The sequence below is a fragment of the Engystomops pustulosus genome, chromosome 3, assembly GCF_040894005.1.
Source record: "Engystomops pustulosus chromosome 3, aEngPut4.maternal, whole genome shotgun sequence".
NCBI lineage: Eukaryota > Metazoa > Chordata > Amphibia > Anura > Leptodactylidae > Engystomops > Engystomops pustulosus.
This window is the reverse complement of record NC_092413.1, coordinates 126,032,945-126,050,383: the sequence shown is the minus strand read 5'-3', so window position 1 is coordinate 126,050,383 and position 17,439 is coordinate 126,032,945. Positions and strand designations below refer to the sequence as shown.

At 40.7% G+C, this 17,439-nt stretch overlaps 1 protein-coding gene across 1 annotated transcript in view; it reads right to left on the bottom strand.

The window, feature by feature from the left end:
- ME1 (malic enzyme 1) overlaps positions 1-17,439 on the bottom strand; it is a 216,632-nt gene that overhangs the window by 171,649 nt on the left and 27,544 nt on the right. The window contains exon 2 of the mRNA XM_072142033.1: positions 3,768-3,901. Within this exon, the coding sequence (XP_071998134.1) occupies positions 3,768-3,901 (134 nt within the window). The remainder of the gene's footprint in view (positions 1-3,767; positions 3,902-17,439) is intronic.

Genomic DNA, 17,439 nt, shown 5'->3' with positions numbered 1-17,439 from the left:
TGCATCATTGCTGGACTTTAGCTGCATTCTGCAATGATGTTTCCCATGAAGAGCTGCCCTAAGGCATTCACATACATAAGCCCTAGGCCTTAATTTACTACAGGGGTTAAGTAAACTGCATACTATGTACTAAATCTATCATCAAAATCAGGCATGATAAACCAGGGACACTTTCTCATAGCTACAGGAACTGTGTAAATCTTGTTATGTTTTTTTTCCATGGCCTCTTTCTTCCTTCCTAAATTCAACTTTTAAAATAATGCTAATGAGCCTGAAGGGCTTCTGGGATTTACTAAAGCCCACAAAAATGGAACTCCAGCACTCCTCTAGATCGTAGTGTCCCACACACGGAGCCGGCAACGGACCCACCTTGTTTGTAAAGGTAACGTAGCAAAAGAAAGTAATCCAATGGTCCAGCCAGGTTCCAAGGTGTATTCAAAATTTTATTCAATGATATCAAAAAACATCCACAGTGTAGATTCCCTCCACCATGGGAGGGAATCATTGAATAAATATTCAAAATTTTATTCAATGATATCAAAAAACATCCACAGTGTAGATTCCCTCCACCATGGGGTGGAGGGAATCTACACTGTGGATGTTTTTTGATATCATTGAATAAAATTTTGAATACACCTTGGAACTTGGCTGGACCATTGGATTACTTTCATTTACCCCTCTGTGCTGAAGATTCACAGAGTGTTACATTGAGCCAGGAACAATATCCCCCTCTCTCTGTGTGCCGAAACCTCCTCTTCTGCTGTGCGATTGCATCAGACAGAGGGAAGGCTGAAATGCTAAGGGAGCAGACGGGAAGGGTGAGAAAGTGAAACCGAAGCAGTAGGTTCAGAGTCTAGAAGGATAGGGGCTTTATTGCTCATCAACAAGCATTCAGCCAACACAGTACGATCCCACTTACTTTCATAAGTAATATCTCTGGTAGACCTCATTCAAATAATTAGCTTTACGAAGTTATTATACACCCCTGACAAAGTGATCTACAAGATCTGCATAAAGCTTTTAATACCTTTGTATGGCGAGGCAAACAGCAGAGAATATCTTGACATCGTCAAAAATACACACCAAACATTCTGGTGGGATGAACTTCCCTGACGTGAAGCGCTCTAATCTTGTTTGCCTTTTAAATGAACCCATGGGACAAATTGCTTCTCCACATCCAAAACTACCAAAGCTAGCAAAACAATCTGTGTTGTTGAGGGACTCCATCGCATGGAAAATGTTACACATACAATTTGGACTGTCTTTTCGGCTATCTAAGCACATTACTTTTTGGGACAATCCGGACTTTCAGGCTGGAAGGAAGAGCAGACTGTTAAAGGGGTATTCCCACAAAGACACGATTCTTAAATGTACTCAGGATACATTTGTTCCTTCTGCTCTGAACGGAGAAAATCAACAGACTGATTGAAGGGCCAGTAGCATTCGAATTTTTCATTATATTGTATGTCCACAGCATTTTTCTGCTTAGGGGAGCAAAAATTTAAATTACAACTAATTACATAATAGCTTATATTTTAGGGACCTATTTGTATATGAATTATGCTAATTCCTGTAATACCCCTTTAAGTCCCTAGCCGAATTTACAAGCGAGTTTATCCTGCTGGAAAGACAGGATTTTGTTTATGACCGGCTAATAGTATTTTGCTCTATTAAATTACGCAACCTAGCAAGTGAAATATCTACTAATACTTTTGATAGACTCCTATAGTTCTGGAATAAGGATATCAATCTCAATACTATACACTTTGAAAGTGGGAATCATCAGAGAGCCCGCTCCCTTCAAATGACATTCCCTCACGTATTCTGCAGGGTTGGGAAGGGTACATAGACATATATTGAGCAAAATAAGGAGTCCTTCTACAAACTAATGCACACAGCAATATATGCGTTCAACTTTCCAGTATTTGATACACTGATCTGATAGAATAATGAAATGTCTATAATGATCACAAATCAGTGGATTTGTGATCATATAGACAAGTCATATTTGGTCACACTCCAACATCATACTTTAGCTTTTTGTCTTTCTTTTCAGAAGCTCTGATAGCCGCCAAATTAAATCTATTTAGCAGTTAATAGGATGGAGACCGAACGGATGGGTAACAAGAGCACCAAACCATTTTTCCAAAAATTTCTCACAACATATCTCATGACTGAAGAAATTTGAGAACAAAATCTGGAAAAATAGACCACTGGTCAGTGGTGAACTGAACTGTATTATCCTTATAAGGTCTAAGGCATTACCGTATACATTGTTTGCAATGTACCTGTGTGAACACCAATGACCAAATAAAGCTATTAAAAAAGAGCAAGACAGCAAGCAGAAAAAAGGCAAAACTGTAAAAAGTTAGTGCAGCATGTATAAAAGAAGTGTGTGATATCCATCAATCAGTTGGGTGCATGGATGGAAAGTGGATTGTGTTTCCATTGGGGAAAATAATACAAATAATCATATTGCAAAGGCATTGAAGATATTAAATGTATGTTAAAAATGTGAGTTTATGGAGACATGTATGCCAATTATTGATAAACTAGTCATCAATTTAATTTTAAAGAGACTAAAAACAACAATGGAAACTGGAATCTTCATAGTGATGCTGTTAATTTATTGCTCCTTGGCTCATATATTAACATTTTATTTTACAGTACAGATGTTAACTGTATTTCTGCATCGGGAAATCCTTTACAACCTCGTAAAATTCTGCTTATGGCTGTGTATGGTGCCGTTCACAAATGTATTTGAGAGGCTTTACTCCATCATGGTACCAGCATCAGTTATCATTATGAGCAGAAAATAGGCTACAGTATTATGTAAAGGAAATCTACCATCAAAATCAAGCATGATAAACCAGGGACACTGACTCATCGATCCAGGCACAATGGTAATCTTCTTATTAGTTATTTGTTATCCATGGCCATTTTTTGCGGGGCATTTGGACCTTTTCATTGCTACCATTTTTGGGGACTGTACGATATTGTGATCACTTTTTAGTAAATGTTTTATGTTTTGCAAAATTACGAAAAAGCTGCGTTCTGGGCTCTTTTTCTTTGCCGGATGGGAAAATAACCGATGCCCACCGATGAGATCACAGGGGGTACCAGCCGATGCAGTGACGTCACTTAAGTGCCACCATCACATTTGATGCCGGCACTTAAGAGGTTGACGCCCTTGGGTGTTAGCTGCAAAATGCCCATCAGCCCGTGAGAGCACTCCATACATCCTTTCCCGACATGTGATGTACAGTTATGTCATGTACATGTCAAAAAGGGGTTAAACATTAAGCTAATGAACCAGAAGGTCTATGGGCATATTACAGAAGCTGTTGTTAAACTTCAGCAGCAAATCTGTCTCACCCTCCCACCTGCACGTCCTGTAATCTTGGCAGCAGTAGGAACATAGTGAGCAGGGGAAGTGCTCCTTCAGAATGTAACAACCTGTAAAGTTGCAGCATGGAGGGGCTTTGGTGACACGCCCATAGCCCTTCAGGCCTATTAGCATAATTTTAAAAGTTGTTTCTATAAGGAAGGAGGCCATGAATGACAAATATAAGAAGATTACCATAGTCGTGGTGCCTGGATCTATGAGTAAGTGTCCCTGGTTTATCAGGCTTGATTTGAAATTCTTTTAAGTCAATTTGTTCCAAAAATCTTAAGTTTGTGTATTTAATAGAAGAAGCTACTGTGGAAAATAAGTAAACCTTTCAGTATGCAGAGAGTCTGAACTATAGTGGATCTTTTGTTCTTACCTGTCAAGGTCACACTTCTGTCTTTCATAATTTCGGAGCACTCTCAAAACCTGAACATCTTGACTGAGAAAGCAAGGTGGTAAAAGTCCATGGATTCCCAGCTGCAGCCTCTCTTCGAGAGAGAAAGCCATGCCCTATTAGCAGAATAAAAAGTTATGACATTTTTCAATGTAACTATCCCGTTAATGTTTACATATTTTACACAAAAGTGAAACTTTCGTAAATTCCACTGTATATAGATATAGCATTAAAGATTTTGCTAACAACCAAGTGATATTGCACTCTTATAGTCTTCCTCAACCTATCTCATATATATACAAACACATATTTGTTTGCTTGCTATATTTCTTATGATCTTGCTTTGCTAAAGATTGTTGGTTATTATTCTAGAGCTAAGGTTGATCGATACATGCTTTGTATCCATAGTTGAAATCTTATTTTAATCATATAGAAATCTTTATGTATTGGACAACAATGACCAGGTATAAAAGAGCTGACTAGTTTAGTTTATGTATTTTGTAATATTTGTATATGTGTGGGGAACAAAATAGTTATCGATTTGTCAATATACATCTATTAAATGTTTGTAATGTAAAGTAAAGCACTTGGTTCATCAGGTGCCATTCCTATCCATAAAATGGCCAAAGATGAAAGGTCATGTGATCTCTAACTGTTCACAACCCATCTAACTTATGGGTATTCATGAATACTATCATAAGGTCCTGACTGGTAGATTGGTCATGAACAGATAGAGATCACATGACCCTCCATCTGCGGCTATCTTATGGACTGGAATGGTAGCTGGAAAGGTAAAACCCGAGGCATCACTATATATTTTAACAAAAGGGTGCAAAACTTTTAATACATGTATATTGGTAGGTTAACATCCCCCACATTATATTAAATATTTATTTCAATTAAAAAAATTCCACAGTGTAGATGAAGGAGCACCTGTTCATTGGTCACAGATACTAGAAACAGGGTGCCATATTAGACATGAGGGATGAATTGTTTCTTATCTGTCTATGTAAATTAGAAGAACATAGTTACAGAGAAGGATGTCCATCCTATACGTGTTACACACATGTATAGTCTGTTTTATTTTACTCCATTTGCTGTTCTATAAATAAAAAATAAAACTATGGACTTTATGGACCTCATTTCTATTCTTTATTTTTAATGATAAACTTAGCTTCAACTGTCCAGGGAACAAAGAGGCATAGTTTCAACTTCTATTCAATCTGGGAAACAAGTTACCCATTCTTCTAAATTACAGTAATCAATACTTATTTACCCAGGAGAAAACTTCTGGCCAAAATACATTCCTTGCATAGAAGAAAACATATCATATAAAAATAGCAAAAAGCAGTGTGCAGCACAGAAGATCAATGGATTAATATACTCAATGCTGAGCTCAAAGTTCTTTAAACTGTTAAGTTATCTGTAATAACAATGTAATGAAATGATTATGTTAAATGTGAGCCAGAGCAGAACTGTGTGACAATTATTCCAATTTTATAGAACTAGGGCATATAACTACAATATGCCATCAATTACAATCTTTGAGAGTTCGACATTTTGGAGCCCCTAACAATAATGTACAATGAAGGAGTCAGCAACACTGATTTAGCTCTGCATCCTTCATCTCTAATGTTCCCTGCACCGGTGCACCTTGGCCACTTATCAGAGCCAGGTTGCTAGAAGGAATGTTATTCAACAGAAGTCATACCCCACCATCAAAAGATGATTCTACTGATCTGCTATCACAATATTTGATAGGAATACATCTTTAATAATATGTATTAAAGGGGTAGTCCGACATTTATAAAAACTTTACTGGTGGGCTGGGGGTAAGGTGCTGTAAAAAAAACCTATGTTTGCCTCCCTCCACACTCCCCATGTCCCACACCGCCTTCTCTCTGTGCTGTGTTCCTTTTTGTTTACAGGGCCACTGCAGCTTCTTTCCGAGAACTTCTGGCCTGGAACACCCAAACATCTCCTTTACTTGATACAGCACTGGGACATAGGGACAGGTAGGAGTGCAAGGCGGGCGTCATTGTCGAAGCTGAGGTGCCATGCCCCTGTAAACAAACAGGTTCACAACAGCAACCTATGGAGGTGCTTCCCTTTCACATGTCCACATCACATGTCCTGCACCTGCCTGGGCAGGTGATGTGATCATCACTTTTTTTTGGCTGTAGCCGGTTGGTTGCAGTGCATCCAGTATGGCCAGTGTTGCAATGTGCAGTGATGGAAGTTATACATTATTACTATGGTAACAGAGCAGGACAGTCTACATTTTTGGAATAATAACATTGAGTTTTGTTGTATCAATTTATTTATAGCATTATGGGTTTTTGAATCAGAAGTTCATTTACCCGGAATACCCCTTTAATGTCGGACAACCCCTTTAATATTAGTTATGTTTAAAAAAAAATGTACATTAGGAGTGGTGGGTGTTTTATTTTTGGTGATTTATGGTGTTCTCATTAGATTTGTAACCATAAGAGGATATTTATCATACACCGGTGCAGTATGAATGGTCCCAGGCTATTGTGAGTGTGCAGGAGAGGGGCAAGAACTTAAATAAATGTTGACTTTGTCTAGCAGAAGGTGGGTTTGGTTGCACAACATATGTAAATTATCGGTGCTATGGATCTATTACTTGTAAAACTATATGAACTTTGCTTTTTGTATGTACTTGATGTTTCCATCCTAACGTATAACAATTAACTGATTAATTTTTAAATCAGTATATTGTCTTTCTTTACAGTTTTTTATGTATTGCTCTTTGTAGCATTTGCCTAGGGGTTCTTAATGTACACTACCATTTTGGATACACATAAGTTTATTTTGGTGATTTTCAATGGTGTAAATGGTGAAAGTCACATATTCCATGGGTAGTAATGAGCCTAATCTTTAGTTTTCATCATTTCATCATATCAAGAATAGCTTCTGATACATTGCCACATCAGGGCGTGTTTAGTTGGTATAGAGGCAAGCGTCAGTATGATATAAAAGAATAGATTTCTTTCCTGGAAAAAGCCAGGTCACCTCTGTACAATTTCAGTTATAAATATAGAAGTGAACTTATAATGCTTAATAAAGATGGAAAATAATCCATACATTGCATTATGAAAGCTATGCATCAGTGAGAATAGATGACTGCATCTGGGAGCTGGAAAGTGTGTGTGAGTATTTTATTAGGGAGGGAATTCAGCACCTGCAATCTAGTGTGTTAAATGGGATTGTGTTTTATTACTATGAAAACATTGTTTTTACTGTTGCAAGTGGCATTACATGGAATGGAATTTAATACACCAAATAAGCAGCTGGCCAAATAAATGCCATCACCAAACCATAAAATAAACAGAAATAATTCACAATGAACTATAGAAACTATGTCTTCATTATATACTGGAAATTGTAGTATTCAGAGAGGTAAGGGGACATACTGAAATAGAAGAGACTAAGTTACGCCTGACTTAGCCTCTTCAAAGCACCAGTTAGAAAACTTAAACCTGTCATACCTTAATTATGGATGATCACTGACTGGTTCCTTTCAAAAAAGACTTTTATCTTTATGTAGATTAAGTTCAAGTGCTCTAGAGGAGCCCAGAGCACCTTTATCCATCCTACTGTCTTCATTCCCAGCCCCCTCCTGCTGCCTGTATCTAGAGCTGGCTGATGTCATCAGGATGGGACGGCTGGAGGAGGCAGCGCGCAAGATAAATGGGCTGCATACAGATAAAAGGAACCAGCCAGGCATTATCAATAATAAAGGTATGCTGCACTGTATGTCTAGTATGTGCATTGTAGATGTTAAATCAGTTGGTGATTTCCTTTAAATTGGCAGTTGTATGGAGTGCACATATTCTTAATACCATGGTCAGTGTTAGAATGGGAATGGGAAATGAAAGAAATGTTGAATTATTACCGCTACTCTAAATATGACAAATCTGAGCAAGCATATCTTAGACAGACAATATGCAGTGAAACCAAGGGCAACATTTACTGGTTAGCTAGAGGGAGGATCAGTGAAGCTATAAAAATTTTTTAAAAACTGGCCTTTATAAGGTAATTTGCATAGAGGGAGTCATTTCCCAATCTGATGATCCAGTACTGGACCACCTACTTTGCATCCAGTGCCTATTATTATTTAGGATTATCTGCACCACTACAACCAATCAGTGACTAAATGGTGAATATCTTGAGAACTTGAGTCACATGCCACCCAACTTATAACATAGCTCTTAAGGTCGAGTACTGGATTGTCTTCAGGGAAATTTTTTTGGACTACCCCAGCATATTTCATTTGGGTTAAGGTTTGAACAAAGCCTAAAGGATTGCAGCAACTTTATTCAGTTTCAGCCATTCTGTTGCATATTTGTTGCTGTGATTTGTATCATTGTACTGTTGCACAAGTTTTAGCCAGATGCAGATGATAATTTTGATGGTCACATATATGGTAAACAAACGAGTTGGCCTATGGTTGACTTAATAACTGCACAATGCCCATTTCTAAAGCACCGTTGATGATATCTTACCTACTTGGCAATAAGGAATATCATATTGGCCTATTTGCACATCAAAGATTGGGGGACATGCATCTCTATTTCTGCTATTTTAATTGTCTCATTTGTCGTTTTTTTTGCAACTTTTCCCTGTGACTTTTCATGTTGTTCTTCAAGTCAACCTTTGTCTTCACCTTGTGCAGTTTGCCTTTATGTGTCTATTTCTATATATGTTTTGTGCAACTTTTCAGTTATGTATAATTTTTTTGCTTATTTTTGCGACTTTTTAGGCAGCCCTGTTTGTTAACAATACTTTAGCATGTATGTTAACATTTTTAAACACAATGTTGACAGCAATGTAATTAGGCAAATTTCCTCTTCTCAGCTGTTGTGATGAGTTTGAAAACACATGTGTTAACACTAGAGATGAGTGAGTATACTCGTCAGAGCTTGATGCTTGTTCCAGTATTAGCATTCTCGAAACGGCTCGTTGCTCGGACGAGTATCTCGCCGGCTCCAGATCAAGCATTTACTTAAGGAAACACAGTGAAGAACAGTGAAGAATACAATGAAAACAGTGAACACAATTAACACACTGAACACAGGATCATTTAAGTGAAGAACACATTGCAGATGTTTCCGTACATCTGCTAACTCATCAGAATACATTAGTGCCGAACGGTTTTCTTCACAATAGTATGTGAAGAACAATATGTGTGAAGAACACATTGCAGATGTATGGAAACATCTGCAATGTGTTCTTCACACATATTGTTCTTCACATACTATTGTGAAGAACACCGTTCTGCACTAATGTCTTCTGATGAGTTAGCAGATGTACGGAAACATCTGCAAAGTGTTCTTCAATGTTCCTCAAATTTGTTCTTTCAGTGTTCTCAAGTTGGCAGCAGCTTTAAAAAGGTTATTTGAAAGAATCAAAATGTTCTTTGAACATATTGACCATGATATCAAGTTTACAAACAAATACAAACACATTGCAGTATTGAATAATGATATTGAATTTAATACCACCAACTAAAAAAATAACATAGCTTTCATAGATTTTCTACTAATTTTTACTAAAAGAAAAAAATCAAATAAACATAAACTATAGAACCATAATGAAACCATTTATTTAGATTTCTGGCATTGCTGATGTGTAATACTTCAAATAAAATAGGAAAAACAAAAGAAAATGTTTTCATGTAAACTTGTTTTAACAACTATGAATCTTTATGGAGTTGTTGGCCCGCTAGACTCATCTACAAACATTTTCTATGCTCAAAGCACTAGACGAAGAGAAAACACACAAAACAATCACTCTGGATCAATATAATTTTGTTTTAGTTGAATAAGAATGTTTTCTTCAGAAAACATATCAAGATGTTCTGACATCAAATAAAATAAGAAAAAAATTCAGATCACATGTGTTTGGAACATGCTGTACTTCTGTTTGATTTTTAATTGAATATAATGAAACTGGAATAAATCATATCATATATAATGTTACCTAATCAATGTATTGATCAATCAATGATATTTGTGTTTGCATGCTAACCGTTAATTTCAAAGATCCGTGTGTGAATCGTCTGTCAAGCCTCACATTTTAGATCAGATCCTATCCCTGCCTGTGTTTGTAGCTTGAGAGTCCATTCCACTATCACAGTGTCCAGTTCACTGTGCCTTTTTTTCAATCTATTAACTCATCTAGGACTGAGCAGGTCCCGAGTCTAGAGCGACTTCTTTAAACATTCAGTTTTCTACTGCGCCAGGACTAGCCGTGGCTCTATACACTTGGCGGTCGCCGGGTCTAAATTAGTTAACCAGAGCTGCTGGGTCTAATTAGACCCAGTCCAGCTCTCATCAGAATCACCAGTGACTAGTGGTATTTTTCTTCTGTAACTGGGGCTCTTATAGATGCCTCAGTTACAGGGGAAAACTTGTAAAAGAAAAAAAAAAACTGGGGGTATATAAAGTAAAAACACAAATTATGAATAAATATTCATAAAAATAAAATTACATTTCTCCATATAATAAAAAAAATCCCCCGCTACTCTACAAAACGCATTGCCATAGTCGCCCCCTTACCCCGAGACTATACATATTATATTTCAAAGCAACCAAAACAAAATAGGGAATTCATTAATAATGTTCATTTTGAGTTCATTTAAACATTTTTTTTAAAAAAGTGCCATAAATTCCAAAAAAAGCCCTTTAACCATTTAACTTTTAACCCCAAATTAAAATGAAATAAAATTTTTAAACTTGTATTACCTTTTTAACTAGCTCTATGTGTCCCGGAAAAAACACAGGAAAACAATTTTAAGGTAGCTCGCAAAAAAGTTTTGGTTCTTAAATCGACGCTTACCAAAACTCGCTAACAATACCCGGTCACTAGAGCTTTTTCAGGCTGCGTCACTAAGGGGTTAAACATAGTGCCTTCACTTGAATGGGACAAAACTACAAAAGACCATGTGATATCATAAGCCCATGTAGTCTAATCTGCACTCACTAGAAGACTGTAACTGTCTGCTTGTACAGGTACCGTATATACTCGAGTATAAGCCGACCCGAGTATAAGCCGAGACCCCTAATTTTACCACCAAAAACTGGGAAAAACTACTGACTCGAGTATAAGCCGAGGGTGGGCATACAGCAAGCCCCTAGTAGTATACAGCAAGCCCCTAGTAGTATACAGCAGCCCCTAGTAGTATACAGCAAGCCCCTAGTAGTATACAGCAGCCCCTAGTAGTATACAGCAGCCCCTAGTAGTATACAGCAAGCCCCTAGTAGTATACAGCAAGCTCCTAGTAGTATACAGCAGCCCCTAGTAGTATACAGCAGCCCCTAGTAGTATACAGCAAGCCCCTAGTAGTATACAGCAGCCCCTAGTAGTATACAGCAAGCCCCTAGTAGTATACAGCCTGCCCCTAGTAGTATACAGCCTGCCCCAAGTAGTATACAGCCTGCCCCTAGTAGTATACAGCCTGCCTCTAGTAGTATACAGCCTGCCCCCACGGTCCTTAAAAAATAAACTTAAATACTCCCCGATGTCGGCGCGACTTACCGATGTTCCCGATGTCAGCGCGTCCCTTCTTCTTTCTTCTCCGCGGCTCCTCTTCTCTCTTCTGGCATGGACGCGGCCATGTTTTCTTCTAGCATGCGCATACTATGACGCGGCCGCTGCTGACGTCATAGTATGCGCGGCCACGAAGTAAACATGGCCGCGTCCATGACAGAAGCAAGAAGAAAGAAGAAGAGCCGCAGAGAAGAAAGAAGACAGGACGCGCTGACATCGGGGAGCCGCGCTGACATCGGAGGGTGAGTATTTAAGTTTATTTTTTTAAGTGGTCATTTTTTTTGTAGTAGACTCGTGTATAAGCCGAGGGGACGTTTTTCAGCACATTTTTTGTGCTGAAAAACTCAGCTTATACACGAGTATATACGGTATTTAACCCCATAGCGCAATAAGACGTACCCTTACGTCTTACTGTGCAAGGGGGAGTATGAAGAGGGCTCACGGGCTGAGCCCTCTTCATACTCACTGGGCATTTGCTTCATAATGAAGCAAACGCCCATCGCTAACACCCGCGATCGGTGCTTGCACCGATCGCGGGTGTTAACCCTTTGATCGCCGCCGGCAAAGCTGCCGGCGGCATTAAAGAGGCGGTACAAAGGAAGTGAATACCGCTAGTAGTATATCAGTAGTACAGCACAGTATAGTAGTACAGTAGTATAGTAGTAAATACTGCCCTGTGTGCAGTTTGCCTGTGCAGTGTGCAGAGGGTGTCAGATTCAGGATTTCTTCATGAATTTGGCGCCCCCTGCACTGTCCTGACAGAGTGCGACGTAGGCGATCTGCACATTGTAATAGATGGTATGCAAAATCCCCATATACTGCCATATTGTAGTATGGCAGTATATGGTAGGATCAATCAGACAACCTAGGGTTAAAGTACCCTAGGGAGTCTGTAAAATAGTAAAAAAAATAAATAAAAAAAGTAAAAAAAAAAGAAATTATATTAAAAAAACATAAAAATTGACAGGAGCCTACAGCAGCAGATACAAGGTTCAAGTGTATTATTAAAATCTCCTACTATGGGGGCGTGTCCTGCCATGCTAGGAGCTGCACGCACATAAAGTGAGCTCCGCTCCGGGCCAACGGAAAAGGGACGTCCAGCACCCAAATTAATGGGGAAACCGGACAGAAAGAGACCCCCAGAGAAGAAGGGACCTACCCGGAGCGCGGAGATACCGATCTCCAACTTCTTTACCCCGCTACAAGCCCGCTCTCCATCCACGGGCAGCGCTTCCCGCCGCCTCGGATCGCGGGCGCCGCCATCTTGCAGGGCACACCACGCGGCTGCTGTCTCGTCCCCGAGGCAGACAGGAGAGCAGGGGGATAAGGAGAACCGTGGACGGAGGGCGCGGACCGGGTCCAGGACCACAGGTACAGGCACCCTGCACCCCCGAAACTCCCTGGCAAGTAGCCAAACCTCAACACCAGTCCTCCCAGAGGAATCCAGGGATAGGGAGCAGACCTGCTCTACTGATAGAGCCAATATGGCGCCCCCACTCAAACAGAGAGAAGCGCTAGCCCCACTGACTACCCCCAAGGGAAAGGGGACAGATGAAAACAGAGAGGGGAATATCCCTAGCCCTCCCTCCAAGAGATCCCTATTCACACAGGACTCTCAACCTGATCCTCAAAACACCCCATCTATCAATGGGACTAGCAGACCTGACCTTCCACATCCAGAGGAAGCTGCTAACACACTCAGAGCTTATCCTGAACTACAGGCACTCTTAGCTCTTTTACCATCCAAAAGAGATATGGACATTCTAGCTACAGATCTTATGGGTGCATGGCGCCAAGATTTACAGCAGGTACACACTGAGATTTCCACATTAAAAGAGAGATTGAATGATCTTGAAGCCTTTAAGTCTGAAATGTCATCTACTATACAAATTGTCCAGAAGAGGGCGACAGAACACTCTATGTACCAACAGCAGTTGTCAATGCAGATCGATGACCTGGAAAACAGGAATAGGCGAAATAATATAAGGGTCAGGGGACTCCCCGAAGCCACACAGACGCCTGAACTAATACCAACTCTAACGGGTATCTTCAATATCCTACTGGGTCGATCAGTGGAGACACCTATAGAAATGGACCGTGCCCATAGAGCTTTACGTGCCAGGAGCTCTGACCCAGCCCGCCCTAGAGATGTAATATGTAGAATTCATCATTACGCTACCAAAGAAATGATAATGCAGAAGGCCAGAGCCAAAGGGGATTTGGATTTCGATGGAGCCACAATTACGTTGTTCCCCGACCTCTCCCGCCGAACCCTTCGCCAGAGAGCCATCCTTCGACCACTGTTATCCCTCCTACAAGAAAGGAACATTTCTTATCGTTGGGGCTTCCCATTTGCCCTTCATGCAAGAGCTGGAAGCAAGTCAGTGACTCTCTCTCGCTACGAAGATCTACAAGAATTTCTCCACTCACTGGATCTACCAGATGTCCGCATCCCGGACCGGAACGACCCACAGCTTTTTCAACCAGAACGTACGACCATCACCTCCAACCGGGGTCCCGACGCATCTTCCATTAGCGGCACCCCACGTCCACAACGAAGAAGGTTTCGTGGAAACCCGCAACCAGATGGAGAACAGGAGGGCTGATAGATGACATCTGTTATCAGACTGAGTATAATTTGATTTAAAGCATTAGACATGTGTTTTGCTTATCATTTATAGATATCCTGGCAAGCCAGACAAATGTTTCTCATATGCCCTGGTGCGCGACCACATAACCCTGTTTCAGATATAATGGTAGACGCTTGAGCCCTGTTGCTCACTACTCCACCATGTTGAGGGGTCATGAGCTTGCCTACCACGAAATATCCTGGTCTCCCTATGCACCGCATTATCAGCTCTACTGCTTTCGAGTCCTCCCTGGGACGGGGTCATTCGTCAGCAGTCAGAGATCGGGATGTCTGTTAACTGACAAATGCTCTCAAATTGTATATATTCTGTGTTAACATTCTTAAAATAGGCTTTGTTGCAGCCAGATGGAGAACAGGAGGGCTGACAGATGACATTTGTTACCAGATCGAGTTTAATCTGATTTAAAGCATTAGACATGCGTCTTGCTTAACATCTATAGATATCTCGACAAGCCAGATAAATGTTTTTCATATGCCCTGGTGCGCGACCACATGACCCTGTTTCAGATATAATGGTGGTTGCTTGAGCCCTGTGGTTCATTACACCACCACATTGAGGGGTCATGAGCTTGCCTACCACGAAATATTCCTGATCTCCCTATGCACTGCATGGACAGTACTACTGCTTTCGAATCCTCCCTGTAACAGGGTCATTCGCCAGCAGTCAGAGATCGGGACGATTGTTAACTGACAAATGCCTTCAGATTGTAAATATTCTATGTTAACATTCTTGAAATAAGTTTAGTTATATACCCCTACATAACTATCTAAGCTAGAAAAATGTCCTATCCAGGACTCCAAGCACAATCACATAATCCCCTCACTACTCCTTAGAACGAGCGATTGTTCTTTAATCCTCCATACTGAGGACTCACAAGATTGCCTATCGCTGATTCCCCCGGTTCCCCTTTGCACTTACTACTATTAAAAAAGTCCCGTAAATAAAACAATCCTACACATATACAGAAATACCGTTGGCCCGGTAGCGACGTCACGTTCCATCTGACACTAGACTCCTACATACACCTCGAGCATCTTTACCCGAGGTGGTGCCTATAGCTATATTTAGTTGAAGTTCCCACAGTTCCCCCAATAGGTTCAGCTGTGATACGGTATCACAGTTGGTACTTGCCTACAGGCATAATTTGTCATAGAAGAGACCTAAACAAGGACTCTTAACGTTTCTTCACAAGTTCATTTCCCCAAGGTCAGCGCAAGCCTTCTCTTCCCTCTTTTCCCCCTCCTATCTTTCCTGAACGTTACCCCTACCCCATCCACACCCCAGGTCAGGTCCGAGTCCTGACACATAAAAAAAAAGGGAATTTACTTTGGTGTAACTTAACCAATATGTCTCAACTAAAGATTGTATCATTTAATGCCAAAGGTTTAAACATTCCTGAAAAACGTTCCCAGACACTGTTCTCCTTTCATAAACAAAGAGCGCATATACTTTGCCTACAAGAGACGCACTTTAAAACTGGTCATGAACCCAAGATAAACAATAGATATTATCCCACGGTGTACCATAGTACAAACCCACAAAGTAAGTCAAAAGGAACATCCATTTTCATACATAAAGACGCTCAATGTGAAGTCCTGGAGGTGGAGAAAGACGAGAGAGGTAGATACATTTTCATTAGATGCAACATCCAGGGATCTATCTTTACCGTTGCAAATGTGTACGCTCCTAACACTGGTCAAACAGGCTTTCTAACAGGTGTTCTATCCCGTCTAACCTCCTTCACTAGGGGATCCTTGATACTCTGCGGAGACCTTAATATGGTGATGAACCCTCTTATTGACTCTTCTGCGGGCAAATCCTCAGTACCATACAATAAGATCAACAGGTTTAGAAAGGACCTACATTCACTACAGCTCTGTGATGCATGGAGGATTCAGCACCCAGAAGTTAGAGACTACTCTTTCTTCTCTCCAGTGCACAACACATACAGCAGACTTGACCACATTTTCATTCAGCACAATCTCCTCTCAGTAGTAATTGACACAAGGATTGAAACAATGTTTATGTCAGATCATGCACCAGTCTCATGCACACTCTCAATATCTCCATCCCAGCGTAGGCCTTTCAATTGGAGATTGAATGAAACTCTTCTCCATGACTCCCTTTGTATAACTGAAATGAAGGACTATATCCAAAGCTATAGATTAAACCACTCTAGCGACTCCACTTCTGCAACAATTAAATGGGAAATGTTAAAAACCAACTTGAGAAGGATCCTCATGAAACATGGATCTAGACTGAAAAAAGAGGCTGGTTTCAAATTGCAATCCCTCTTCACAAAACTCCAAAACTTAGAGGCGCAGCACAAACAGACCCTCCAGGAATCTACCCTTAGACAACTGACCCAAACCCGGCAGGAAATTAATGCCCATCTAGAAGCCAAACAACAGAGACTCAAACTTCTATGCTCCCGTTCATTATACGAGTGGGGAAATAAGCCAGGCAGACTGTTAGCCAGGGCACTTAGAGATAGGAAAACCTCGACCTACATCCCCTCAATAAAAAACGCAATGGGTAAAACTGTCCACAAAACTGAGGATATAGCAGAGGCATTTACTAAATACTACCGTTCTCTATATAACCTCCCTCTACCCTCTCATTCCTTCCCCCCTCCGCAGCCCCAGCACACACTCTCACAATACATACAGGAGACGGCATTACCTATGCTTAAAGACAGTGACAAAATATTACTAGAGTCCCCTTTCACACCTGAAGAAATCCATGAAACCATCAAGGCCCTCCCTGCAGGTAAAAGTCCGGGACCGGATGGCTACACGGCCGCTTTCTATAAATCTTTACTCCAGGATTTATCTCCTTCACTTACGGAGGTTTTTAACTCCATTTCAGCTGAAAGCCATTTTCATCACTCATTTTTACATGCCCACATAACTGTCATACCTAAAGAAGGGAAAGACCCACAGCTCTGTCCTAGTTACAGACCTATTTCACTCATTAACTCAGACGCCAAAATTTTCGCCAAATTGATAGCAGTTAGAATGGCTCGTGTGGTGGGCCCCCTTGTCCATTTCGATCAGGTCGGCTTCATCCCAACCAGAGAAGCGAGGGATAACACCATCAAGACCTTTTCCCTAATACAGCATGCCTCGCAAGTATCCATGCCCTTCTTAGCGCTTTCCCTGGACGCCGAGAAGGCCTTTGATCGGGTGGACTGGGGGTTCCTCTGGGCAACCCTAAAGCAAATAGGGCTAGGACCACGCATGCTTTCCCGTATTCAAGCCCTCTATAAGGCACCTCAAGCCAACATAAGGATCAATGGAACCCTGTCGCCCTCTTTTACAATCAGTAATGGTACTAGGCAAGGGTGCCCTCTATCCCCACTACTCTATGCCCTAGTCATAGAACACCTACTAGTAGCAATCAGGAAACGTACAGACATTAAAGGAATA